The sequence below is a fragment of the Bufo bufo genome, chromosome 6 (genome assembly GCF_905171765.1).
Source record: "Bufo bufo chromosome 6, aBufBuf1.1, whole genome shotgun sequence".
Lineage (NCBI taxonomy): Eukaryota > Metazoa > Chordata > Amphibia > Anura > Bufonidae > Bufo > Bufo bufo.
Window position 1 is genome coordinate 85,977,686 of NC_053394.1, and position 27,703 is coordinate 86,005,388.

Consider the following 27,703-nt stretch of genomic DNA (forward strand, 5'->3'; position numbering starts at 1 on the left):
GTTTCATGGCACAACCCTATTAACTCTAAAGGGGGTTTCCCGCATAGACCGTATCTCCTATACACAGGTTAAGGAGATGTGGGGATCCCATGATGAAACCCCCAGCAATCACATAAAAGGAGCAGTAGTGTCCATAATTCACTAATGTTCCATTCACGTTTATAGCTGCCAACAACAAAAACTTGAGGAAGTGCATACATGACCAATCAACAAAGTCTTTAATTAAGGTCAGCATCTACGTTAATAAAATACAAGGTGAAGCAAATATAAATATAAAAGCGATTACCAAAGAAATATATTGCAAATTTCTATATTCTCTTCCTATCAAAATAAAAGTGATTGTAACATATCCATACTTACTGGACCGTCACTGCTGTTGGTAAATTCAGAGCCCTTGACCAGGAATGGCCCAAACCTACCTGAGAACTCCCACTTATGGGTGGGCACAGCTGTAATTTACCAAGACTGTCCCTTCAAATTTGGGTCTGTTGCCAACTATGCTTATCCTTTTCCTCACCTGCCAAGTGAATGGCAAGAAAAGTTTGTCTCTTTGATGCTGTGACCTGACCCAGAAATTTTCTGGAGCTCCTGTTTCTAGCCATTGATTTGGAAGTGACCTCTCTTTGTCCTTGTGGGTACTCGTGTGCCTTATCTATACATGCTGAGTCATACCGTGAGAAATAAAAGATGACTATTGATTAAGGAGAAATGCTAAATTGGTTTGCAACCTTGAACAACAAATTTTCCAACAGTTCAGATGCCCTTTTACCTAAATCGGTGAGTTTAGTGATGCTGTGCACGCAAGGATAACAGGCTTATCAGAGTGTGATATTATGTCTTTATGTACTTATGTTTTCTGCACTTCCACGGGGAAATTGGTGAGATTAACACTGTGAATGCTGTGTAATTCCAGATGGTTTCTGTTAGTATTGTAAACGTATGTCTCTGTCCCACTCATGACATCGAGTATGAGGAGTCGCTTTTCTTTATACACATCTATAAAAGAATTATACCTAAGGCCTCTTTCACACGAGCGTGACGGATTAGGTCCGGATGCGTTCAGTGAAACTCGCACTATTTTGCAAGCAAGTTCAGTCAGTTTTGTCTGCGATTGCGGTCAGTTGTTAATTTTTTTCCGCGTGGGTGCAATGCGTTTTGATGCGTTTTTCACGCGCGTGATAAAAAACGGAAGGTTTACAAACAATATTTCTTAGCAACCATCAGTGAAAAACGCATCGCACCTGCACTTGCTTGCGGATGCAATGTGTTTTTCACTGAAGCCCCATTTACTTCTATGGGGCCAGGGCTGCGTGAAAAACGCAGAATATAGAACATGCTGCGATTTTTACGCAACGGAGAACTGATACGTGAAAAACATTGCTCATGTACACAGACCCATTGAAATGAATGGGTCAGGATTCAGTGCGGGTGCTATGCGTTCACGTCACGCATTGCACCCACGGCGAATACTTGCTCGTGTGAAAGGGGCCAAAATGTATCTTTTTTTTTAAGTTCTTAAAACCCTCAAACAAATACCTGAAACTGGCATTCATTGTGATATTTCAGCAGCCTTCTCACTTTCAGACACTGACCTGTCTTTCTAGAACAGCCCAATATCTCAGGTCCTATTTCCTGTGGCGCCAGATAGATACCATGTCATTTAAAGGACAATTATAGGGGTTCTGCAGTTCTTTTAAACTGATAATCTATCCTCTGAATAGATCATCAGCATCTGATCGGCAGGGGTCCGACACCCGGGACCCCCACCGATCAGCTGTTTGAGAAGGCAGCGGCACTGGCAGTAGCGCCGCAGCCTTCTTGCTGTTTACCGCAGGCCCAGTGACGTCACGACTAGTTTCACTGGCCTGGGCAGGGCTAAGCTCCATTCAAGTGAACAAAGTTTAGAGCCGCCAAGGCCAGTGAGACTAGTCGTGACGTTACTGGGTCTGCGGTAAACAGCGAGAAGGCTGCGGCGCTACTGCCAGCGCCGCTGCCATCTCAAACATCTGATCAGCGGGGGTCCCGGGTGTCAGACCCCCGCCGATCAGATGCTGATGATCTATCCAGAGGATAGATCATCAATTTAAGAGAACTGCAGAACCCCTTTAAGCATTAAAGCTATTATTCTCAATACTGAATTAACCAAAGCCCTGGTAAAACAAACAACCACGCTTTGTAACATTTTAAGACTAGAAATTATCCTGATATTAGATTGTAATTTACATATATCTTCTGCTTCTACATAAAAAAAAATAAAAAAAACTTCTAGGAAGTCACCAGAAGATTCACTGATAAACCAGACACATTTACTGCTAGCTCAGCTGAATGTAATGATACTTTTCACTTAGTTAGGCTACTTTTACACTTGCGTTCGGTGCGGATCCGTCTGGTATCTACACAGACGGGTCCGCACCTATAATGCAAACACTTGCATCCGTTCAGAACAGATCCGTCTGCATAAACAGCTTTTTCAGATCTGAGTTTTCACATCGTGAAAACTCAGATCCGACAGTGTATTCTAACACAGAGGCGTTCCCATGGTGATGGGGACGCTTCAAGTTGGAATATACTAAGAACTGTGTACATAACTGCCCCCTGCTGCCTGGCAGCACCCGATCTCTTACAGGGGGCTGTGATCCGCACAATTAACCCCTCAGGTGCCGCACCTGAGGGGTTAATTGTGCGTATCATAGCCCCCTGTAAGAGATCAGGTGCTGCCAGGCAGCAGGGGCCAGACCCCACTCCCTCCCCAGTTTTAAATTCATTGGTGGCCAGTGTGGCCCCCCCTCCCTCCCTCCCCAGTATTAAATTCATTGGTGGCCAGTGCAGCCCCCCCTCCCTCCCCAGTATTAAATTCATTGGTGGCCAGTGCGGCCCCCCCTCCCTCCCTTCCTCCCTCCCCAGTATTAACCACCTCAGCCCCCAGTGCTTAAACACCCTGAAAGACCAGGCCACTTTTTACACTTCTGACCTACACTACTTTCACCGTTTATTGCTCGGTCATGCAACTTACCACCCAAATGAATTTTACCTCCTTTTCTTCTCACTAATAGAGCTTTCATTTGGTGGTATTTCATTGCTGCTGACATTTTTACTTTTTTTGTTATTAATTGAAATTTAACGATTTTTTTGCAAAAAAATGACATTTTTCACTTTCAGTTTTAAAATTTTGCAAAAAAAACGAGATCCATATATAAATTTTGCTCTAAATTTATTGTTCTACATGTCTTTGATAAAAAAAAAATGTTTGGGTAAAAAAAAAAAATGGTTTGGGTAAAAGTTATAGCGTTTACAAACTATGGTACAAAAATGTGAATTTCCGCTTTTTGCAGCAGCTCTGACTTTCTGAACACCTGTCATGTTTCCTGAGGTTCTACAATGCCCAGACAGTACAAACACCCCACAAATGACCCCATTTCGGAAAGTAGACACCCTAAGGTATTCGCTGATGGGCATAGTGAGTTCATAGAACTTTTCATTTTTTGTCACAAGTTAGCGGAAAATGATGATTTTTATTATTTTTTTTCTTACAAAGTCTCATATTCCACTAACTTGTGACAAAAAATAAAAAGTTCTATGAACTCCCTATGCCCATCACGAAATACCTTGGGGTCTCTTCTTTCCAAAATGGGGTCACTTGTGGGGTAGTTATACTGCCCTGGCATTCTAGGGGCCCAAATGTGTGGTAAGGAGTTTGAAATCAAATTCTGTAAAAACTGACCAGTGAAATCCGAAAGGTGCTCTTTGTAATATGGGCCCCTTTGCCCACCTAGGCTGCAAAAAAGTGTCACACATCTGGTATCTCCGTACTTAGGAGAAGTTGGGGAATGTGTTTTGGGGTGTCATTTTACATATACCCATGCTGGGTGAGAGAAATATCTTGGCAAACGACAACTTTTCCCATTTTTTTATACAAAGTTGGCATTTGACCAAGATATTTATCTCACCCAGCATGGGTATATGTAAAAAGACACCCCAAAACACATTCCTCAACTTCTCCTGAATACAGAGATACCAGATGTGTGACACTTTTTTGCAGCCTAGGTGGGCAAAGGGGCCCATATTCCAAAGAGCACCTTTCGGATTTCACTGGTCATTTTTTACAGAATTTGATTTCAAACTCCTTACCACACATTTGGGCCCCTAGAATGCCAGGGCAGTATAACTACCCCACAAGTGACCCCATTTTGGAAAGAAGACACCCCAAGGTATTCCGTGAGGGGCATAGTGAGTTCATGGAAGTTTTTATTTTTTGTCACAAGTTAGTGGAATATGAGACTTTGTATGAAAAAAAAAAAAAAAGAAAATCATCATTTTCCACTAACTTGTGACAAAAAAAAAAAATTCTAGGAACTCGCCATGCCCCTCACGGAATACCTTGGGGTGTCTTCTTTCTAAAATGGGGTCACTTGTGGGGTAGTTATACTGCCCTGGCATTCTAGGGGCCCAAATGTGTGGTAAGGAGTTTAAAATCAAATTCTGTAAAAACTGACCAGTGAAATCCGAAAGGTGCTCTTTGGAATATGGGCCCCTTTGCCCACCTAGGCTGCAAAAAAGTGTCACACATCTGGTATCTCCGTACTCAGGAGAAGTTGGGGAATGTGTTTTGGGGTGTCATTTTACATATACTCATGCTGGGTGAGAGAAATATCTTGGCAAAAGACAACTTTTCCCATTTTTTTATACAAAGTTGGCATTTGACCAAGATATTTATCTCACCCAGCATGGGTATATGTAAAAAGACACCCCAAAACACATTCCTCAACTTCTCCTGAATACAGAGATACCAGATGTGTGACACTTTTTTGCAGCCTAGGTGGGCAAAGGGGCCCATATTCCAAAGAGCACCTTTCGGATTTCACAGGCCATTTTTTACAGAATTTGATTTCAAACTCCTTACCACACATTTGGGCCCCTAGAATGCCAGGGCAGTATAACTACCCCAAAAGTGACCCCATTTTGGAAAGAAGAGACCCCAAGGTATTCGCTGATGGGCATAGTGAGTTCATGGAAGTTTTTATTTTTTGTCACAAGTTAGTGGAATATGAGACTTTGTATGAAAAAAAAAAAAATCATAATTTTCCACTAACTTGTGACAAAAAATAAAAAATTCTAGGAACTTGCCATGCCCCTCACAGAATACCTTGGGGTGTCTTCTTTCCAAAATGGGGTCACTTGTGGGGTAGTTATACTGCCCTGGCATTTTCCAGGGGCCCTAATGTGTGGTAAGTAGGTAAATGACCTGTGAAATCCGAAAGGTGCTCTTTGGAATGTGGGCCCCTTTGCCCACCTAGGCTGCAAAAAAGTGTCACACATCTGGTATCGCCGTATTCAGGAGAAGTTGGGGAATGTTTTTTGGGGTGTCATTTTACATATACCCATGCTGGGTGAGATAAATATCTTGGTCAAATGCCAACTTTGTATAAAAAAATGGGAAAAGTTGTCTTTTGCCAAGATATTTCTCTCACCCAGTATGGGTATATGTAAAATGACACCCCAAAACACATTCCCCAACTTCTCCTGAGTACAGAGATACCACATGTGTGGCACTTTTTTGCAGCCTAGATGCGCAAAGGGGCCCACATTCCTTTTATGAGGGCATTTTTAGACATTTGGATCCCAGACTTTTTCTCACGCTTTAGGGCTCCTAGAATGCCAGGGCAGTATAAATACCCCACATGTGACCCCATTTTGGAAAGAAGACACCCCAAGGTATTCAATGAGGGGCATGGCGAGTTCATAGAATTTTTTTTTTTTTTGGCACAAGTTAGCGGAAATTGATTTTATTTATTTTTTTCTCACAAAGTCTCCCTTTCCGCTAACTTGGGACAAAAATTTCAATCTTTCATGGACTCAATATGCCCCTCACGGAATACCTTGGGGTGTCTTCTTTCCGAAATGGGGTCACATGTGGGGTATTTATACTGCCCTGGCATTCTAGGGGCCCTAAAGCGTGAGAAGAAGTCTGGAATATAAATGTTTAAAAAATTTTACGCATTTGGATTCCGTGAGGGGTATGGTGAGTTCATGTGAGATTTTATTTTTTGACACAAGTTAGTGGAATATGAGACTTTGTAAGAAAAAAAGAAATAATTTTCGCTAACTTGGGCCAAAAAAATGTCTGAATGGAGCCTTACAGGGGGGTGATCAATGACAGGGGGGTGATCAATGACAGGGGGGTGATCAGGGAGTCTATATGGGGTGATCATCCCCCTGTCATTGATCACCCCCCTATAAGGCTCCATTCAGATGTCCGTATGTGTTTTGCGGATCCGATCCATGTATCCGTGGATCCGTAAAAATCATACGGACATCTGAATGCAGCCTGACAGGGGGGGTTATCAATGACAGGGGGGGTGATCAATAACAGGGGGGGTGATCAATAACAGGGGGGTAATCAATGACAGGGGGGTGATCAGGGAGTCTATATGGGGTGATCACCACAGTCATTGATCACGCCCCTGTAAGGCTCCATTCAGATGTCCGTATGCGTTTTGCGCATCCGATCCATCTATCAGTGGATCCGTAAAAATCATGCGGACATCTGAATGGAGCTTTACAGGGGTGTGATCAATGACAGGGGGGTAATCAATGACAGGGGGGTGATCAGGGAGTCTATATGGGGTGATCACCACAGTCATTGATCACGCCCCTGTAAGGCTTTATTCAGACGTCCGTATGTGTTTTGCGGATCCGATCCATCTATCAGTGGATCCGTAAAAATCATGCGGACATCTGAATGGATCTTACAGGGGGGTAATCAATGACAGGGGGGTGATCAGGGAGTCTATATGGGGTGATCACCACAGTCATTGATCACGCCCCTGTAAGGCTCCATTCAGATGTCCGTATGCGTTTTGCGGATCCGATCCATCTATCAGTGGATCCGTAAAAATCATGCGGACATCTGAATGGAGCTTTACAGGGGTGTGATCAATGACAGGGGGGTAATCAATGACAGGGGGGTGATCAGGGAGTCTATATAGGGTGATCACCACAGTCATTGATCACGCCCCTGTAAGGCTTTATTCAGACGTCCGTATGCGTTTTGCGGATCCGATCCATCTATCAGTGGATCCGTAAAAATCATGCGGACATCTGAATGGATCTTACAGGGGGGTAATCAATGACAGGGGGGTGATCAGGGAGTCTATATGGGGTGATCACCACAGTCATTGATCACGCCCCTGTAAGGCTCCATTTAGATGTCCGTATGCATTTTGCGGATCCGATCCATCTATCAGTGGATCCGTAAAAATCATGCGGACATCTGAATGGAGCTTTACAGGGGTGTGATCAATGACAGGGGGGTAATCAATGACAGGGGGGTGATCAGGGAGTCTATATGGGGTGATCACCACAGTCATTGATCACGCCCCTGTAAGGCTTTATTCAGAAGTCCGTATGCGTTTTGCGGATCCGATCCATCTATCAGTGGATCCGTAAAAATCATGCGGACATCTGAATGGATCTTACAGGGGGGTAATCAATGACAGGGGGGTGATCAGGGAGTCTATATGGGGTGATCACCACAGTCATTGATCACGCCCCTGTAAGGCTCCATTCAGATGTCCGTATGCGTTTTGCGGATCCGATCCATCTATCAGTGGATCCGTAAAAATCATGCGGACATCTGAATGGAGCTTTACAGGGGTGTGATCAATGACAGGGGGGTAATCAATGACAGGGGGGTGATCAGGGAGTCTATATGGGGTGATCACCACAGTCATTGATCACGCCCCTGTAAGGCTTTATTCAGACGTCCGTATGCGTTTTGCGGATCCGATCCATCTATCAGTGGATCCGTAAAAATCATGCGGACATCTGAATGGAGCTTTACAGGGGTGTGATCAATGACAGGGGGGTAATCAATGACAGGGGGTGATCAGGGAGTCTATATGGGGTGATCAGGGGTGATCAGGGGCTAATAAGGGGTTAATAAGTGACGGGGGGGGTGTAGTGTAGTGTAGTGGTGCTTGGTGCTACTTTACTGAGCTACCTGTGTCCTCTGGTGGTCGATCCAAACAAAGGGGACCACCAGAGGACCAGGTAGCAGGTTTATTAGACGCTGTTATCAAAACAGCGTCTAATATACCTGGTAGGGGTTAAAAAAAACACATCTCCAGCCTGCCAGCGAACGATCGCCGCTGGCAGGCTGGAGATCAACTCTCTTACCTTCCGTTCCTGTGAGCGCGCGCGCCTGTGTGCGCGCGTTCACAGGAAATCCCGGCTCACGCGAGATGACGCGTATATGCGTCGCTGAGCGCAGGGCTGCCACCTCCGGAACGCGAATCTGCGTTAGGCGGTCCGGAGGTGGTTAAATTCATTGGTGGGCCAGTCCGGCCCTCCCTCCCTCCCCTGTATTAAATTCATTGGTGCGGCCTCCCCTCTACCCCCACCCTAATTAAAATCACCCCCCCATCATTGGTGGCAGCGGAGAGTTCCGATCGGAGTCCCAGTTTAATCGCTGGGGCTCCGATCGGTTACCATAGCAACCAGGACGCTACTGCCGTCCTGGTTGCCATGGTTACTTAGCAATTTTAGAAGCATTATACTTACCTGCGCTGTCTGTGGCCGACCGGGCGCTCCTCCTACTGGTAAGTGAAAGGTCTGTGCGGCGCATTGCTTACAGCACAGACCTGTCACTTACCAGTAGGAGGAGCGCCCGGCCGGCCACAGACAGCGCAGGTAAGTATAATGCTTCTAAAATTGCTAAGTAACCATGGGAGCCAGGACTGCAGTAGCGTCCTGGTTGCCATGGTAACCGATCAGAGCCCCAGCGATTAAACTGGGACTCCGATCAGAACTCTCTGCTGCCACCAATGATGGGGGGGTGATTTTAATTAGGGGGAGGGGAGAGGGGAGGCCGCACTGGCCACCAATGAATTTAATACAGGGGAGGGAGGGAGGGGGGTCCGCACTGGCCACCAATGAATTTAATACTGGGGAGGGTGGGGGGCCGCACTGGCCACCAATGAATTTAATACAGGGGAGGGAGGGTGGGCCGCACTGGCCACCAATGAATTTAAAACTGGGGAGGGAGGGGGGCCGCACTGGCCACCAATGAATTTAATACTGGGGAGGGAGGGAGGGGGGGCCGCACTGGCCACCAATGAATTTAAAACTGGGGAGGGAGGGGGGTCTGGCCCCTGCTGCCTGGTAGCACCTGATCTCTTACAGGGGGCTATGATACGCACAATTAACCCCTCAGGTGTGGCACCTGAGGGGTTAATTGTGCGGATCACAGCACCCTGTAAGAGATCAGGTGCTGCCAGGCAGCAGGGGGAAGTTATGTGCACAGTTCTTAGTATATTCTAACTTGAAGCGTCCCCATCACTATGGGAAAGCTTCTGTGTTAGAATATACTGTCGGATCTGAGTTTTCACGATCTAACTCAAATCCGATGGTATATTCTAACATAGAGGCGTTCCCATGGTGATGGGGACGCTTCAAGTTAAAATATACCATCGGATTGGAGAAAACTTCTATCCTCTAACTTCTATCCACACCACAGCCCCTACTTACTTGGAAGATCTGGCCTAAATGGTGGCTCCCAACAAGCCAATGGTACCAAAAATGCCTGGAAATGCTCAACATGTATTAAGAAGCCCAGGCCTCTTAATAAATTTGGCACATTCTGCACTGACAAACTTTATACTGACACTGGCGCTTGCAATGCCAGTTATGGTATATCTGCCCAAGTAACTTACTGTAAATAGCTCTGAGCCTTTTTTATTCTGAAGATCTGGGGGAATCCCAAATGTCAGGTGCGGACACGTCAGCCATATGCCATCACTTCTAATCACTTCTAGGTAAACCCCTAGTTAATAATGATCATCATACTCAATGGTCCTAGACTCCTTTCTTTATATTCTGTGGTATTAATTAAAATGATTTACAGCACCTGTTGAGTGATTTATGCTAGTCAAGTGAATAGCTTTTTGTGTGATATGGCAGAGCTTACTTTTCTTTCCTTCACTTAATTATGATACAAGGTAAAATCAAATGTCAACACAATAATTCAGTTTTCTTCATTAACCATGGATATCAAAGTTCCTACTGATAGGTGTCCGAATGGTACCGGTTCCTGAAATAGAAACCAGAACTTTTAATGCAGATGGCAAATACCTTTAAGGTAATAACACCTAACATAGAATACAGTTATGAATATTTAAGGGGGCAGAGGTAGTCCCCTTACTGTCCACACAAGGTTGAGGAAGAGAAGGAAGCCAAACCAGAGTACACTAGAACTGAAGAATTTATTGGAGAGGTCTCAAGAAAGTAGTTCCCATCCAGATGTAGTATTAGTATAGTTTCTTCACACTGGAATTAGGAACATTGGCAAACTGGTAGCTCAAACAAGGACGCTGTCAATGGTGACAGTCTCTTAAAAGATACTCAGTGTATCTTATCCATAATAAAGGCACTCAGTGAATGGGACGGAGTTCTAATCATGATCCCACTGTATTCTTTGTCAGGTGTAACAGCAAACAGTACAACTGACCTGTCCTTGTATTATGCTGACAGATCTACTTCAAAGATAGAAAAAAAAATTAAGTTCTGAATAACTTTCTTGTGTCAAATTGTCTTCTCCTCTTATTCTCTTTAAAGGGGTTATCATGGAATATGATATTGATGGCTTATCTCCAGACAAGGTCATCATTATCAGATAGTCAAGTGTCTGACACTCAGCACCCCCACCAGTCGCTGTTTGAAGAGGTCACTGTGCTCGCTGGAGCTCTGGTGATCGCTGCTGTCTCTTCATAGCTTGCCATGCAGAGTGCCATACACAGTGCCTAGGCCACTTGATCACTTGACCAATGTACAGTGATGTTACTGACCTAGGAAAAGGTCATGCACTCACAGAGTGCCGCAGTCTCTTCCAGAAGATGATCGGCCGTGATACCAGGAGTTGGACTCCCACCGATTTGATATTACAGATACGCAATCAATATCAAATTCCCGGATAACCCTCGCTGTTTACAAGTGATGAGCTATGCTCAGGATAGGCCATCACTATCAGTTTGGCGGGGGATTGACACCGCTTTTTCCTGCAGATCAGCTATTTTAGCGTAGCCGTGACTCTGATTGCTGCTAGAATTACCACTGTGTAGTGAATGGAGCTGGTTAACACACTCAATGCACCAAAGGTCTAATTTGCTTATTAATAAAAAGTATTATAACTTGGGAATGGAGCCTCGGAAAAACAAAAGTAATACAGCATTATAATCAGGTGACCAACAGCTATGTGTTTATGCAAACAGTTGGAGAAGGAGGTCGCTGGTGACAGATTCCCTTTAAAAGAGAAATTGGATATCCTGCAAAATGTGTAACTGTGTGTGTTTTTGTATCTCTGCCTATAATGTATAGAATATGTTATATAGGTCTAGCAAGGGAAAGAAGCAAAAAGGGCAAAGACATTTTTCAGAGCTTACAAACAACAAGACGATGTTCAAATAGATGCCATGGCTTCTGTCCATACAGGATCTGTAATAGATATGACATATATTATATAATCCCTTAGAAACTTGATTGGTATGAACATTTTTATCACCCACTGACTTATAATAGGACTATAACATTTCTGCCAGACTAACGTTATTTTACTGAATAGATCTGAATAGCATGGTGCCATTCTGTCTAGTAAATGAAACCGGATTGCAAAGAACTAACCTTTAGGATTTTGGCCATAATCCTGTATTAGCAATATATAAGAAGGATATATGTACCACAAGCCAACATTTGTCAGCCCCATTGGCATAGCAATAGGAAAGCAAGGGATGCTACGTCAAGGCCAACTAGCAAAAAATATAATAGTGGTACAATATGGGTGACCCATGGCATAAGAGGCTAAATGTAAAGAAACAGAGGTGAGAAAGAATACAGTTAAACCACCTGGGACCACCACTAGCAAAATCTAAAGCTGCTATCATCCTTCACCTTCTCTAGGAGAACTAAGGCAACTACTAGATTTTCACCAGAGTCCACCACGAGTCCAGTTGGACTTGCCTGCTAGGGACATAGGCTAAGATATAGGCCAGTCAGATTCCAAGGAGTAGCAGAAAAGTAAAACAAGCCAGTCTAAGACGGAAGAGTAGATAGAAGACAAAACAGAAGACAAAGGGTTAAACTAGAAAAAACAGAGGAGTCAAAGTTAGGAGAATCAGTAGGAGCCTAGGCTATAGACAAAAGTTTAAACCAGAAACAAGCTGAAGTCAATACATAGAAAGATTTTAAAAAAGGAAGTACTGTTCTGAGCAGACAGAACTAACAGGAGCTCAGGACCAAAATCACAGGCAAGGGCAGCAGTCAGTGCTAGAGTTAAATCCCCTGCCTAGCTCTGGGATGGGACGCTCACAGATGGACTGATCAACCGAAGTTTGGTTGTTCGGCATGGCAACCCTCCTGGGAAGTCATGCACAGGATCATGGTTGGGCAAGCTCCTGACACTAAATGTAAGATGTCATAATTAGATCATAGTTATAACTAGTGTTGAGCGAATCGAAGTCCACAAAGCCAAATTTTCTCGTGCTCCTTGGTAGCAAATTGATTTCTCCTGAAATAGTGTAAAAACTAAATAAAATCATACTTACCTTATCAGTTTGTTTGTGATGGGCCGGCCACCGCCATCTTGATTGAATATCTTGCACAAAATCAAGATTTCACACTAGATCTTCAATCAAGATGGTGGTGGCTGGCCCGTCGCAAGCAAATCGATGAGTATGGTTTAATTTATTTACTTTATTTTACACCCGATTATTGCCATCAGATGCCGCGATCATGTATGAAGGTGGCATCTGAGGGGTACAATGACGGGGCCCTGTCATTGCACCCACTACTTACAAAGAAATGCGCTTCTCATCATGAAGCAAATTTGTTTGTAAAATTCGTCAAAGCAGCAGAATCTAATTTATGAATACTTTGCTTACTTCTAATTATAACAGTTTGTATTGTTGTTGGTGGTAAGGACACCAAGGCTTTTGGTTTCAGATGTTTCCTAGTCATATAAATGCTGGTGGTGATTTTGGAACTGTAACTAAATGGTAATATTATAATGATGGGTATGATAGTGGTGCAGAACAATAGATAATAAAGTAATCAGGATATGTTTTGTTTCCAATCAGCACAGCTTTCTAATTTCTCTGACATATAGAATGTGTTGGGCTTTATGGGTTTTCTCTGTAAATTTGTGTCCCCAGAAGAAAGATTTAATTTATTAAATGCAGTTCTAGACATGTGAAAGGTGACATTTCCCAAAGCTGTAGGATACAGAAGGCTTTGACAGCTTCAAAATAAATGTTTTCTTCAAAAGCCCCATAATATCATCAATGATTCACAATCAGCATTGGTGTATTTTGCCTGGCTTCAGAGGAGGATTATTAAACCAATATCCCTCCATGGACTTTGGTTGGTAGCTAGACAAATGAGCTGTCACATTCAGTTTATAACCCACATATTTTAGCTCAGTGCACATTTATGCATTTCAGCTTTTGCTTTGTTGCAAGCATTTCTTGACTACAGTCATCTGTATTCTCACAAATAATCATTACGAGAGGCTATAATTGTATTTCAAATTGCATGAAAAGACGTAAAAGAGTTATGTGATAATACGATGATAATGCATCTGGTATTCACCAGCCTTCAAAATAAAGACATGCCTTCTAACTTTATTGGGAAATCCCACCTTTGAAACATTTTTACACATTTTTGTCAAATGCAATTTTTCAAATAATATTAATTAAAAAAACCTCATAGTGCATTCATACTCCCATCCATTTTACTCTAATTCTTACTAATATACATTTTTGGAAGGATAACAAGAGGTACAGGTGGAAGGGAAAGTGACTGCAGGATCTGACTACAGAGGGTTTTATTGTAGCTTGCTACCATGGAGACACATAGGTCCTAATAGGGGGTCTTCAAAGGAGGTTTCAACAAGATGAAACCATGGCACATATAACAGTAGATGCAGGGGGTATACCTATATGACAAAATTTCAGGGCCCAGATGGACTGAAACACTTGTGTCAACCCTGTAATTTTGTCTTATAGGTATACCCCCTACATCTGCTATGATATGTGCCGTGGTTTCATCTTGTTTATTACTGAGGATATATCCCAACCACTGAGCGCTACTTACCGGTGTGCCATAATACTTTGCTATGCATAGGAGTTTTAGACACAAACTGATAGGAGATCGCAGTGACAGGCTGTCTATGTATATTAACTAAAGCAGAGATGCCCAACCTGCGTCCCTCCAGATGTTGCAAAACTGCAACTACCAGAATGCCTGGACAGCCTACAGCTATTAGGGCATGCTGGGAGTTGTAGTTTTGCAACAGCTGTAGGGCCGCAGGTTGAGCATCCCTGGACTAGAGTGTACCACAGACAAATTCAAATTGGGGCCTTTGCTTATGCTGGCTCCTACCATCTTCACCACCACTGCAATCTTCTGTTGGAGAGAAAGATTGACTAACCCTTAAGCTAGTTTCCTACTCAGTCATTTGTTATTGTATTGGTGCTTGTTAAAGGGTTTTTCTGAGTGTGTTATACTGGCAACCTATCCACAGGGCTTCCAGGACCCCTACCAATCAACTGTTGAAGAGGCCGCAGCGCGCATGCTCTTCCTAGGCCAGTGACTTCATGTTCATCGGTCATATGGCCTAGGTACAGCTTCATCATTTTCAATTGAATGGGGCTGAGCTGTGATATGAGGCACAGCTGCTATCCAGTGGATGGTGCTGTGCTTGGTAAGCTGCTCCTGTGAGCGTCGTGACCTCTTCAAACAGTCCCCCATTTAGCACATACTGGTGACATATCCTCAGGATAAATCATCAGTATAAAACATTTGGAAAACCCATTTAAGCATCATGGTTCATTAGTCTCACATTAGGTTCTGAAATAACACCATAAATGGCCTTGGCACAAAAAAAAGGAATACAAATATGGATAATAAATTTCTCATTATGGTTGTAGAATAGACGTTGTCAAGTGAAAGGAAACTTTATATACAACCCACGGGCGTAGCTGTGGGGGGTGCAGAGGTAGCAGTCGCTACCGGGCCCATAAACCTGAGGGGGCCCATAGACCCTTGTGCCGTATAAGAAGACACCAGTATTATAGAAAGTGCATGCTAGTAGGGTTCTATCATAGATTTTGCACTGGGGCAGAGAATCTTCACGTTACACTTCTGGCTGGAGGAAAGGGGTTTGCTCAAGAATTTGGCATGGGGGGTGCATTTTCAATTTTTACCTCAGGCAGCGTGAAGGCTATGTGCTCCCCTGCCCCTTTCCACAGAGTACTGAGCTGAACTCTTGCACCAGGGCCCATGAGCCTTTAGCGACGCCCCTGATACAACCCCAATTCCCAAAAAGTTTGAACGCTGTGTTAAAGGTAAATAAATGTAAATACAAACAGAATGCAATGATTTTCAGATCTTAACCCCTATTTTATTCAAAATACATCATAGAACACATATCAATGTTAAAAGTGAGACATTTTATAATTTCATGAAAATAAATTACTTTAAGCTTGATGGCAGCAACACATCTGAAAAAAGTTGCGACAGGGCCATGGCTACCATTGTGTAGCATCCCCTGTTCTTTTAACAACAGTCTGTAAATGTCTGGGAAATGAGGAGACCAATTGCTGGGGCTTTGGGAGGGGAGTGTTGTCCAATTCTAGTCTGATGTAGGATTCTATCTGCTCAACAGTCCTGGGTCTTTTTTGGCAGATTATTTGTTTCATGATGTGCCAGATGTTTTCTATTGGGGAAAGGCTGTAGGCTGGCAAGTTCAGCATCTGGACTCTTCTTCTGCAAAGCCATGCTATTGTAATGGATGCAGTATGTGATTTGAGTCAAACACGAGTGGTCAAGCAAAATTGTAGCCAGTGGCGGGCCAAGGGTAGGGCAGGCAGAGTACATGCAAATGCATAAAACAGATCCGAGGTCAAGGCAGGCAGCAAAGGGTAAAGGCAGTGGAGGGTCAGTCAGGAAATGGTCAGAGATCTGTACACAGGCAGATAAACAGAACAGCACATCTTGGCAGGAACTAGCAAACTAGAAACATCTATTTTGTTTAGGTACCCTCCCCTAGGGGAAGGTAACCTAAGTACCTAAAGGTTGTCAGCTATTGGCTGGTGAAGATTAGGGTGTGTGAACACTGACCCTTTAAGAGCCAGGAAGAGCATGCCCATGCACCCTACAGACAGACTGGAAAGGTCTAGCTGGCAAGGCAGTCTGAGTAAGGCGAGACATGGGATTTGCTGGAGGGCAGAGGAAGGCCAGCAGGACTGGACCGCCAGATCAACAACAGCAGCCGGATGAGTGACATGGCACCCATGCTCATCCTGGGTAGTGGTGGTGGGCATGGGCCACCGATATAACAGATATGTACAAATAGGGAAGCCATTGTTATAGGAATAACTATAATCGGGGGTGCAAAGGTTGCAGGTGTACCATTATTATAAATAGCACTTGGTAGGTGGAGTACTCTGTTACAGATTTTGCTGAGGGGCCCAGGAGCTTCAATATTGTCACCAAACACCTGTGGGAATAGCTTGTACCTTAGGGTCCAGAATGTTCTCCATCAAACCCAAATCTTTCTTTGTTCATATTTTTAAATGGTTTTTATATTGTCTTGTAAGAATATGCTAGAAGTAAGATTGCATAGTTTATTATTACTTTTCTTTTCCACTAGCAATAACCCAATTGTGTCTTTACATCTGAGATAAGAAGGTTTATCCCCCAGTTAACTGGCAGCAATAGAATTAGTTTGATGCATAGAGCTGGGCTGTGTGCTTTCATACTACTGTTTGCCAATGTCTGTTTCTTTAATAAGGTATCACGATGTCCAAGGGACTTAAGAGAATCTTTGACAAGCTAGATGGAGTTTATTGGCTTTGTTTATCAGAAAAACCCTCTAGCTTATCGAGCTTGACATTAAGAAAAGATATAACTCAAGATAGCTCAAATTACTTTGAGAGATTAAGGGACAGGAGCAAAACTGCACAGATGAGCGTCTGTAAATTACAATGTTGGTTTCTCCGAAACGGGAAATCTCAGCAAGAGATGGATATACTTTATGCAGCTTTAATACCAGTTTACAGATATCTTCTGGGACATTTCAGAAGTGTGTAATAATTATTTTCTCTTTTTTTCAGTGTACCAACATTCCAGGACCTTTCTGAAGAAATACTTAGTAAACTTGCCGATGTACTTGAAGAGGTAAGAAAAATACCATTCATCATTTCTAGATATGAGAGAATCTCCTATTCAGCCAGCTGATTCAATTTGGGTCTGAATAAATTCGACCTGAATAAAAGTGTTCCAAACGTTTATGGAAATATCTGTCCTCTACTCTCTCTTCTATCACTTATTTTCTTTCTCTTCTCATCTCTCCTCAATTCTGTTGAATCAAATTGGTTTAGTTAGAATCTGAAATTTAGAAAAATGTGGGTTGAATTTCCGAGTTTTTTAATGGATTGGCTCATCTCTAATCATTTCCTTATCCTCTGTCCTACTGTGACACCTGTTACATTTTATGAATATCAAGATTTGTTGTGATGTCATTTATAGCTGATGACATTTTCAGGTTGACGTGTACTGCTTCTTACAGTTTATAACATTTTAGGCTACTTTCACACAAGCGTTCTTGCTGGATCCGGCAGGGTTCAGCAAAAACGCTTCCAGTACTGATAATACAACAGTCTGAATCCGTTATCAACGAATCCGGTTGTATTATCTTTAACATACCCAAGACGGATCCGTCATGAACTCCATTGAAAGTCAATGGGGGACGGATCCATTTTGTATTGTGTCAGAGAAAACAGATCCGCATCCCAGAATGGAAAGCAAACAGCAGCATGCTGCGGTTTGCTCTCCGGTATGAGAACGAAACGGAATGCATTTTGGTGCATTCTGTTTCCTTCAGTTACGTTTTGTTGCCATTGACAATGAATTGGGACAAAAGGGAAGTGTTTTTTTCCGGTATTGAGACCCTATGACGGATCTCAGTACCGGAAAATATTTACGCTAGTGTGAAAGTAGCCTCACAGGTGAAATGTGTACAACATTTTTGTACAAATTTCAAGTCATTCTTTCAAGTTATGCACATATCTACTATAGGAGGGCGCAAGGGTCCGTCATTGAGGGAAGGTACGTGTCGCCGAGATTCCTGGTCTCGGTGAGATAAGAACCGGTAATTTTGTGTGTCAGCAGCAGCTAGTGCTGGCTGACACTGTTGTTTTACTTAGTATGGCTGTAAAGCCGATCCGGGCCGGTTCTTATTGGGAGCAGCCAAAGAGCAGGGTGGGTGGCTGTTCCCTACGGTCCAGGCCGGGTTTTGGGCTGGGCTATAAAAACCCAGCCAGCAGTCTCAGCTTGAAGGAATTTATCCTCCACCTGACAGTGGAGCTCGGTTAGGCTCTGCTTAGGGACCTAAATGTTTGGTACCGTGCTGGAGAGCCACACGCTGGGAATCTGGTGCCCTAAAGCCTGCTGTGGACGGCTGTGGACTCTGTGGATAAATCAGCCTGCCAGATGACATCTTTGTTCTGTGGACTTTGTGCTGTGTGAATTAACACCAGGACTCTGCAAAGTGTTTGTTTTACTTTTAAACTTTTCTGTCAATAAACACTGAACTTTTGCTTTACTACCGTGTTCTTGCCTCTGTACTGCGTCCGCTTACCCTGCCTACCAGAGCAAATCCCTACACTACTTTCATAGTACTGCTAGTCACCATTGGAAACAGACAGCAGCTGTCACGGCCATGGCTATGACCGTGACTCCTGAACCGCATGCGGTTGTCAGCGGTTTTCTTTGGTGTTCAATCACAGGTGAGGGCTGTGGTATTTGCCTCACCTGTGGTTGCCGCTGGCAACAGTATGTATGTGGCAGCGTAGCAGTCTGAGCTGTGCCATTGCAGCTTGCTATGTTGTGCATGCGGTTTTGTGTGTATGTGTGCACTTGCTTTTTATGTTATTGTGTGCACGTCTCCTATTAGTGGTGTTTTCCCTTCCCTGGTGTTGGAAGGGTTAATCTCCTTCCTAGTGTGTGTGCACTGGGTGTGTCCGTTTGTGGGTGTGGCTGCCTGGGCTATAAAGCCTCAGTTTAGACAGACTTCTGAGGGGTACTCCAGCCTTGTAAGCTGGAGGAACTCTCCTGGTCTTTTCCATCTGCCAGTGTGGGCCACCCTTGTGATCATAAATTGTGATACACTATGTTATGTTATGATCAGTTGATTTGTTCCTGTTGTATATTTGTGCAGCTATGGATCTGGGTTCCTGTGTGTGGTTGTGTGTTTGCTGGGTTCATTGAATCTTGTCTGGACTTCAGCTTGCCTGCACAGGGATCCAGTCAGCAAGGCTGTGGCAGGTAAGTGGAACTAGTTCACATTACCTGCCATATCCATAGTACTGTTTGTGTTCCCCCATTTTCCCAACAGCTTGGCCGTTGAGACTCCTGCTCCTCCGTGCCTAGGAGGAGTGGGGCGTCTTACTCTGACTCCTAGCACAGGGACCGGACGGAGGGTGAGTTAGGGATCCGAGGTTCCTGCGCATGGGTCCTCCTACCTTTAAGGTCGGCCCATGCAGTTAGGAGTTAGGGTCAGGGTAGGGACGCTGTTAGGAGGTGACCTGCTCCCTATCCTGTTCTCCTGGCCGAGTAGGCCATAACATGACCAGGCTTTACACGGCTGAGGATTTCCCCCATCCTCAGTCGTGACAGCAGCTTAGTTCCTCTGTTGTCAGACATGTGACCAGGGGAGTAGACTAAAGGGTAAAAAGGTAACAGTATATTATTTTTAGAATTCGTGACTTTTAAAAATACCTTTATTTGTGATAGTGCGGGTATAGGTATGTATATACCAACAAAGTGTGCTACAATTCAAAAGGATTATATATAAATTTCTTTTGATAGGGGAGTAGCGACCCCTAAACAGGACATTCACTGGTGACACAATACTGTCTATAGACTTAGCGGTTCGAGGAAAAACGCCAAAAAAGGACAGGGTCTGAGAGAGGGCAGGGCAGACACACGCTTACCCTAACAGCCCTATTATCTGCTCAGCCCAGGGTCACCCCCTGATGGTGGGAGTTCCCTGTCCCCGAACCTAAGACTATCAAATCCCTAGATCAACCCTATCCAGGGAAGAGTATTAGATACAAAAAAACGGTTAAAAGAACAATGTACCGAAAGTGGAAGGTGGTCCAAATATATGGAATCACCACCTGGCCTCTCAGAAAACCAATCACAATTGTTGCAGATACAGGGAGAGTGAAGGGGAGTCCAGATTATGGGATAATCCCCAATCCTCTCAAATAGACAATACGCACGTTTTTAAATATGCACATCCTAGAGATGTTTCATAAGGGAGGCGGAGGTTAAAGGGTTACCGGATGGCAAAATATATATATATACACCCCTGGGCCTTTGAGCAGACTAGCAGGGGGGCGTCTTTGCCAGCACTAACATCATGTATCCTCTGATGGGGTGTATATATTTTGCCATGCGGTAACCCTTTAACCTCCGCCTCCCTTATGAAACATCTCTAGCTAAGTATTGCTCCATTTATATTATCATCTTGGTATCAGGTATCATTGATCACATCTGTATCATGGTTGTACTATGTCCAAATACCTACCTACCTCCTGATGAGCCTGCCTTGTTTCAGGTGAAACGCGTCGAGGTCTGTGTATTAGGATGTGCATATTTAAAAACGTGCGTATTGTCTATTTGAGAGGATTGGGGATTATCCCATAATCTGGACTCCCCTTCACTCTCCCTGTATCTGCAACAATTGTGATTGGTTTTCTGAGAGGGCAGGTGGTGATTCCATATATTTGGACCACCTTCCACTTTCGGTACATTGTTCTTTTAACCGTTTTTTTTGTATCTAATACTCTTCCCTGGATAGGGTTGATCTAGGGATTTGATAGTCTTAGGTTCGGGGACAGGGAACTCCCACCATCAGGGGGTGACCCTGGGCTGAGCAGATAATAGGGCTGTTAGGGAAAGCGTGTGTCTGCCCTGCCCTCTCTCAGACCCTGTCCTTTTTTGGCGTTTTTCCTCGAACCGCTAAGTCTATAGACAGTATTGTGTCACCAGTGAATGTCCTGTTTAGGGGTCGTTACTCCCCTATCAAAAGAAATTTATATATAATCCTTTTGAATTGTAGCACACTTTGTTGGTATATACATACCTATACCCGCACAAATAAAGGTATTTTTAAAAGTCACTAGTTCTAAAAATAATATACTGAAAACTTATGTGATAAGAAATTTTGAAAAATCTAATTGTTAGGCAATTTTTGTATAAAGGTAACAGTTGCACCTAGGTCTTGAAGACCTACATAACAACCTAAACAAGAAAACAGTACAAAGCAAATACTTCAGCTGATGTCTCCATGTAAGACCATGTGTACCCCTATTGAAATGATTATGGGGTTGGCTGATTAGTATTCCAAATGCTTGGTTGGGCTTCTTTACGCTGCCAGTCACATAGTTACGTAAAGTGTGCCATGCTTTCTAACAGTCATCTAATGCATTTGAAGGAAAGATACTCAATTATCAGGTGTATAAAGGCATATTTATAGAGAGGTGGAAAGTGTGCAATTACAGACTCATGGAGGGGGTGGCAGGGTGTTTAACTGTAGACTTACAGAGGGGTGGCATTGGGTAGGTCTACGGGGGTGTGATTACAGACTCACAGGGGGTGGCAGTGGGCAGGGTATATGGAGGAGTAGTTACAGGATTAAGCTGGGGTGGCAGTGTTTATGATGGTGTCATGAGGGCAGGCTGCTTTATCCCACTAATTGATAGACTTCAGACCACCTAATGGTCACAGTTTTAATGGCACAATGCCAAATCTTGCATCTAGAAAGAGCTATGGCATGTCAGATAGTGGTTGTGGGAGATTCATACTACACTACTGCATTTGGTTATCTCTCGATAACACAACCAGTTTTCCTCAGCATTCATTTTTCCCATGACCCACAGAGTCCCTGCCTGATTTGACTGCCTTGATAATGTCCTGTTTGTATCTTTTCCGGCATGCATTTGCAACGACTCAGTCGATTTTGTCAATAATCTTCCCTGTTCCACACAGTACTTTACTCAGCTTGCCGTCTTTCCTGCTGACCGAAGTATCCTGTTTGACAGCAAGTGGAGACGTTCTGAAGCATTTTCTAGCAGTAACTGTTTATAAAGCTCTGCAGGCCCCTGGCAAATGGAAAAAAACAATATACTACTGACATAGACAGACATGTATGGTGTGACTGCGACGGGTCTTATTTCATCATTGATATAAGCTGAAAGTAAATGACCACAAAGTATGAGTTTACTTTGTAAGTGCAAATGGATACGTTCTTGGAAGGAAATGTAACAGAAAAAGGTTACTCTTGTAATGTTAGAGAAAGAAGACGTCATATACAGAGGTTTTCCCTCTATAGTAAGTGTACAGTATATTTCTAGGATAAGCCATGGCTTAATGATTGATGAGGGTCTGACTTACTGGAGCCCACCATCAGAATGAATTGAGTAAGCACTAAAGATCCTTGGAATGAAAGAACTTAGTGCCGTGGCTTCTTCACAGATTTTTATTGTCCAGCTATAATCCCACTCACCTGCTGACAGCGAATTGCAGCATAGTCCTTTTTACTTCAAGGGGACTATGTCGCAGGTTCCTTCTCTGCGGGTGGCTGGGAGCACCACTATGTAGGATGAGTTTATGAAAGAGCCACAGCACTTAGTTCTTTCCTAAGATCTTCAGCACCGGATGAGTGCTTGTCACAGAGGTCAGACCACCACAGATCTGGCGTATGTTATTATTATTATTTTATTATTTCTTAGCAATATAAGGTAAATACACCATTTCTGTCATGATTATGTTTTATATATATTTATTTTTTTACCATCCTGGTAACCAGACTACAAGCAATTCCTATGTAGTCTGATCCTGCAGTAATATTGGCATCCATATGTCCCCTTCTTCTTACTAAAATTCCAAATGTATTAGGGAATGGATAGAGGAATCTGACATTGCAGGATCAGACTACACTGCATTTGTTTCAGCCATGTTAACATAGATGCGCATAGGTTTGCATGGTAACTTTAGACATAAACCAATGTTAAATTGCTGTTTAAAGGGCATCAGCAGTTTTGACCATCTTAACTGTTGACAAGTAGGGCCTGAGGAGAGCGGTGTAGACATACCTTTCGTGGCGTTTCCTTATCAGGAGTGAAAACAAAGTTTTATTCTGCCAGATTCTGCTCTTGCCAGTGCCTAGGATCGGGCTTCACTGTAAAGTGCTCTCTGCATTGATCTGCTTCAGAGCCCGAGTGACAGTTGTAGTATCCAAACAGGACACCACTACAGCTGTCAGAGCAGAGGGAAGGGGCTGTAGAGCAAAGAATAGATTGCACTTAAAAATGATTTTAGGGATTTAGGTCAAAAGCTTAGGGAAAGGACCTCAAAGGTACTATTTTCCAAAATACTACCGGTACCACGAGCCACACAAGAAAGGCAGCTGGAGATTAGGGAGGTTAATGAGTGGCTCAAGAACTGGTATAGGAAGGAGGGGTTTGGGTTCCTGGAGAACTGGGCCGACTTCTCTATTGGCTACAGGCTCTATCATAGGGATTGGCTGCACCTCAATAGGGAAGGGGCAGCTGTATTGGGTGAGAAGATGGCTAGAAGGTTGGAGGAGTGTTTAAACTAGGGACTAGGGGAGGGTAATTACTTTATAGGATGGGAAGATAGTGCAGATAGAGACCGGGGGCAAGGTAATGGGACTGGGGGAGGAATGGAAGGATGGACTAGAACAGCTCAGAAGGAAAAGTGTAGGGTAAAAAAAATATACATAAACCTCTTAAATGTATGTATACTAATGCCAGAAGCCTGACTAATAAAACTAGTGAACTGGAATTAGTGATGTGTGAGGAGAACTATGACATAGTGGGAATAACTGAGACATGGCTGGATGATAGCTATGACTGGGTGGTTAATGTACAAGGTTACAGTCTGTTTAGAAAGGATCGCCAAAACGGGTCTGCCTTTATGTAAAGTTCTGTCTAAAGTCCACAGTCTGAGAAAATATAAGTGAGGGACATGAACATGTGGAGTCACCGTGGGTAGAAATACATGGAGGCAAAAATAATAATAAAGTACTAATAGGAGTTTATTATAAACCAAGTAATATACCAGAGTCCACAGAAAATCTACTACAAAACAAGATAGACGAGGCAGCAAATCATAATAAGGGTATTATTATGGGGGACTTCAACTACCCAGATATAGACTGGGAAACTGAAACCTGTATATCTCATAAAGGAAACAGGTTCTTGGCAATAACCAAAGATAATTATCTTTCCCAACTGGTTCAGGACCCGACTAGAGGGATGGCCATACTGGACTTAGTATTAACCAATAGACCTGACAGAACAACAGATGTGCAGGTTGGGGGACACCCGGGAAATAGTGACTATAAAGAAACCTTCCAATCATCATTCAAAAGAGTGTTTATTCAGGGAGGAACAAAAATACCAAACTTCAAAAAAGCGAAATTTAGCCAACTAAGAGAGGCCATAGGCCTAACTAACTGGGACAAAGTCCTCAAAAATAAAAATACAGCCACAAAATGGGATATTTTTAAAAGCATCCTAAAATCTAATTGTGAGAGGTACATACCTTATGGGAATAAAAGATTTAGGAACAAGAAGAAAACAATGTGGATAAATAGAACTTTAAAGAAAGCAATAAATGATAAAAAGAAAGCATTTAAATCACTACAATAGGAGGGTAGCTAGGAAGCACTGAAAAACTTTAATGAATATGTAAAAAACAAATAAAAGCAGCCAGAATAGAGACCAAGAGATTAATTGCCAAAGAGAGCAAAACTAACCCTAAAATGTTTTTCAATTATATAAACGGTAAAAAGTATAAATCTGAAGGTGTCGGCCCTCTACAGAGTAATGAGGGGGGAGTTGCAGAGAGCGATGAGGAGAAAGCAAAGCTATTAAATATTTTTTCTCCACTGTATTCACTGAAAAAAATAAACTGTAAGATGAAATGCAGAATGTAAAAGTAAATTCCCCATTAAAAGTGCCCTGTCTAACCCAGGAAGAAGTACAGTGGCGTATTAAAAAGATTAAAATAGACAAATCGCCAGGACCAGATGGCATACACCCCCATATCCTAAGAGAATTAAGCAATGTCATAGCCAGACACTTATTTCTGATATTTAAGGACTCTATACTGACAGGGAGTGTTCCACAGGATTGGCGCATAGCAAATGTAGTGCAAAGGTCCAAAAACAGAGCCCGGAAACTATAGCCAGGTAAGTTTAACATCTGTCGTGGGTAAACCATTTGAAGGTTTTCTAAGTGATGCTATCTTGGAGTAACTCAATGAAAATAAGCAAAATATGTCATATCAGCATGGCTTCATGAGGGATCGTTCATGTCAAACTAATTCAATCAGTTTCTATGAGGAGGTACATTTAGACTTGACAGCGGTGAATCAATGGATGTCGTATATCTGGACTTCTCCAAAGCATTTGACACTGTACCACATAAAATGTTAGTATATAAAAAGAGAATGCTTGGACTGGGAGAAAATGTCTGTATGTGGGTAAGTAACTGGCTCAGTGATAGAAAACAGAGGGTGGTTATTAACGGTACACGCTCAGATTGGGTCACTGTCACTAGTGGGGTACCTCAGGGGTCAGTATTGGGCCCTAATCTCTTCAATATATTTATTAATGATCTTGTAGAAGGCTTGCATAGTAAAATATTAATTTTTGCAGATGACACTAAACTGTGTAAAGTAATTAACACTGAAGAGGACAGTATACTACTACAGAGGGATCTGGATAGATTGGAGGCTTGGGCAGAGAAGTGGCAGATGAGGTTTAACACTGACAAATGTAAGGTTAGGCACATGGGAAGGAATAATGCAAATCACCATTACATACTAAATGATAAAGCACTGGGTACCACTGACATGGAAAAGGACCTAGGAATTTTAGTGAACAGCAAACTAAGCTGTAGAAACCAGTGTCAGGCAGCTGCTGCCAAGGCCAATAAGATAATGGGTTTCATCAAAAGGGGCATAGATGCCTGTGATTAGAACATAGTCCTACCACTTTACAAATCACTAGTCAGACCACACATGGACTACTTTGTACAGTTCTGGGCTCCTCTGAACAAGGCAGAAATAGCAAAGCTGGAGAGGAGGGCAACTAAAGTAGTAACTGGTATGGGGCAACTACAGTACCCTGAAAGATTATTAACATTAGGGTTATTCACGTTAGAAAAAAGACAACTGAGGGGAGATCTAATTACTATGTATAAATATATCAGGGGTCAGTACAGAGATCTCTCCCATCATCTATTTATCCCCAGGACTGTGACTATGACAAGGGGACATTATCTGTGTCTGGAGAAAAGAAGGTTTGTACACAAACATAGAAGAGGATTCTTTACGGTAAGAGCAGTGAGACTATGGAGCTCTCTGCCTGAGGAGGTGGTGATGGTGAGTTCACTAAAAGAGTTCAAGCTGGGCCTGGATGTATTTCTGGAGTGTAATAATATTACAGGCTATAGCTACTAGAGAGGGGTCGTTGATCCAGGGAGTTATTCTGATTGCCTGATTGGAGTCAGGAAGGAATTATTTCCCCTTAAGTGGGGAAAATTGGCTTCTAGCTCACAGTTTGTTTGTTTTTTTGCCTTCCTCTGGTTCAACTTGCAGGATAACAGGCCGAACTGAATGAACAAATGTCTTTTTTTGGCCTTATATACTTTGTTACTATGTTACACTTTATAGAGTGCACTCTGGGTACTTGCTGGAGCAGAATTTGGCAGAATAAAACTTTATATTCTCATTACTCCTGAGGAGAGAATCTCTACAAATGACATGTTTCTATTGCTCTCCCCACCCCTTAACTAGTGCTGTCAGCAATTTACAGTAGCATGATCAAAGAAAATGACTGATTTTAAGATAGTGGCTTAGTGCATAGCAAAGACAACATCTACATGGAGTTTGTAGATTCTGCTAATTCTTATGGGGGTGTCCCCAAGTACTCTTGTTTCTGAGAGGATAACTATCTTACTATGAAAATTAACCCTAGTGGATCTTGGAGAATGAGTACCTAGATGTTAACCACGGACTCCCCTGTTCCATGACAAATACCCACATAAGTAAAAATTTCCAAGCTGCCTTTGCGACCCTTAGGTGAGAAAATCACATTGCAGATGGTTGTTGTTGTAGACTGTTTGCAAAGATGTTTTATTTTTGATGAATGCATTAAAACAGTAAAAAAGTGCTGTGAAGGTGGTCCTTTCCTTTAATAGGTAAAAGTGACTGCTGGCACCGGTAATTGACTTTATTTAACTGCAATCATTTTTTATGACCAGATTTTGACTTTTGTATTGTTATTCTATACTTTCTATTAAGAGTTTTAAGGTCATATTGATTTTTCTTCTCCCATGACAAGAACCGCACGGCATACCTTTTACAATCCTATTATAACACTTGTACTCTAAATAAATTTTACTATGTAGCCGAGTCCTACTTATTTTCACAAGAGTAAAGGCCGTAATTCTCCAGAGGGAATGTTCACCTACAAGCAGAGTTCTGCTGTCATCTGTGAAATGTCATCACCATTTATCCAAAACCTTGGGAAGAATTCAGGATTGTCAGTGACAAT

General features: G+C 42.9%; 1 protein-coding gene across 3 annotated transcripts in view; it reads left to right on the forward strand.

Annotated features, from left to right (window-relative positions):
* PRKG1 (protein kinase cGMP-dependent 1) overlaps positions 1 to 27,703 on the forward strand; it is a 1,174,838-nt gene that overhangs the window by 898,068 nt on the left and 249,067 nt on the right. For all 3 annotated transcript variants that reach the window (XM_040435670.1, XM_040435671.1, XM_040435669.1), the window contains exon 5: positions 17,163 to 17,226. In XM_040435670.1, the coding sequence (XP_040291604.1) occupies positions 17,163 to 17,226 (64 nt within the window). The remainder of the gene's footprint in view (positions 1 to 17,162; positions 17,227 to 27,703) is intronic.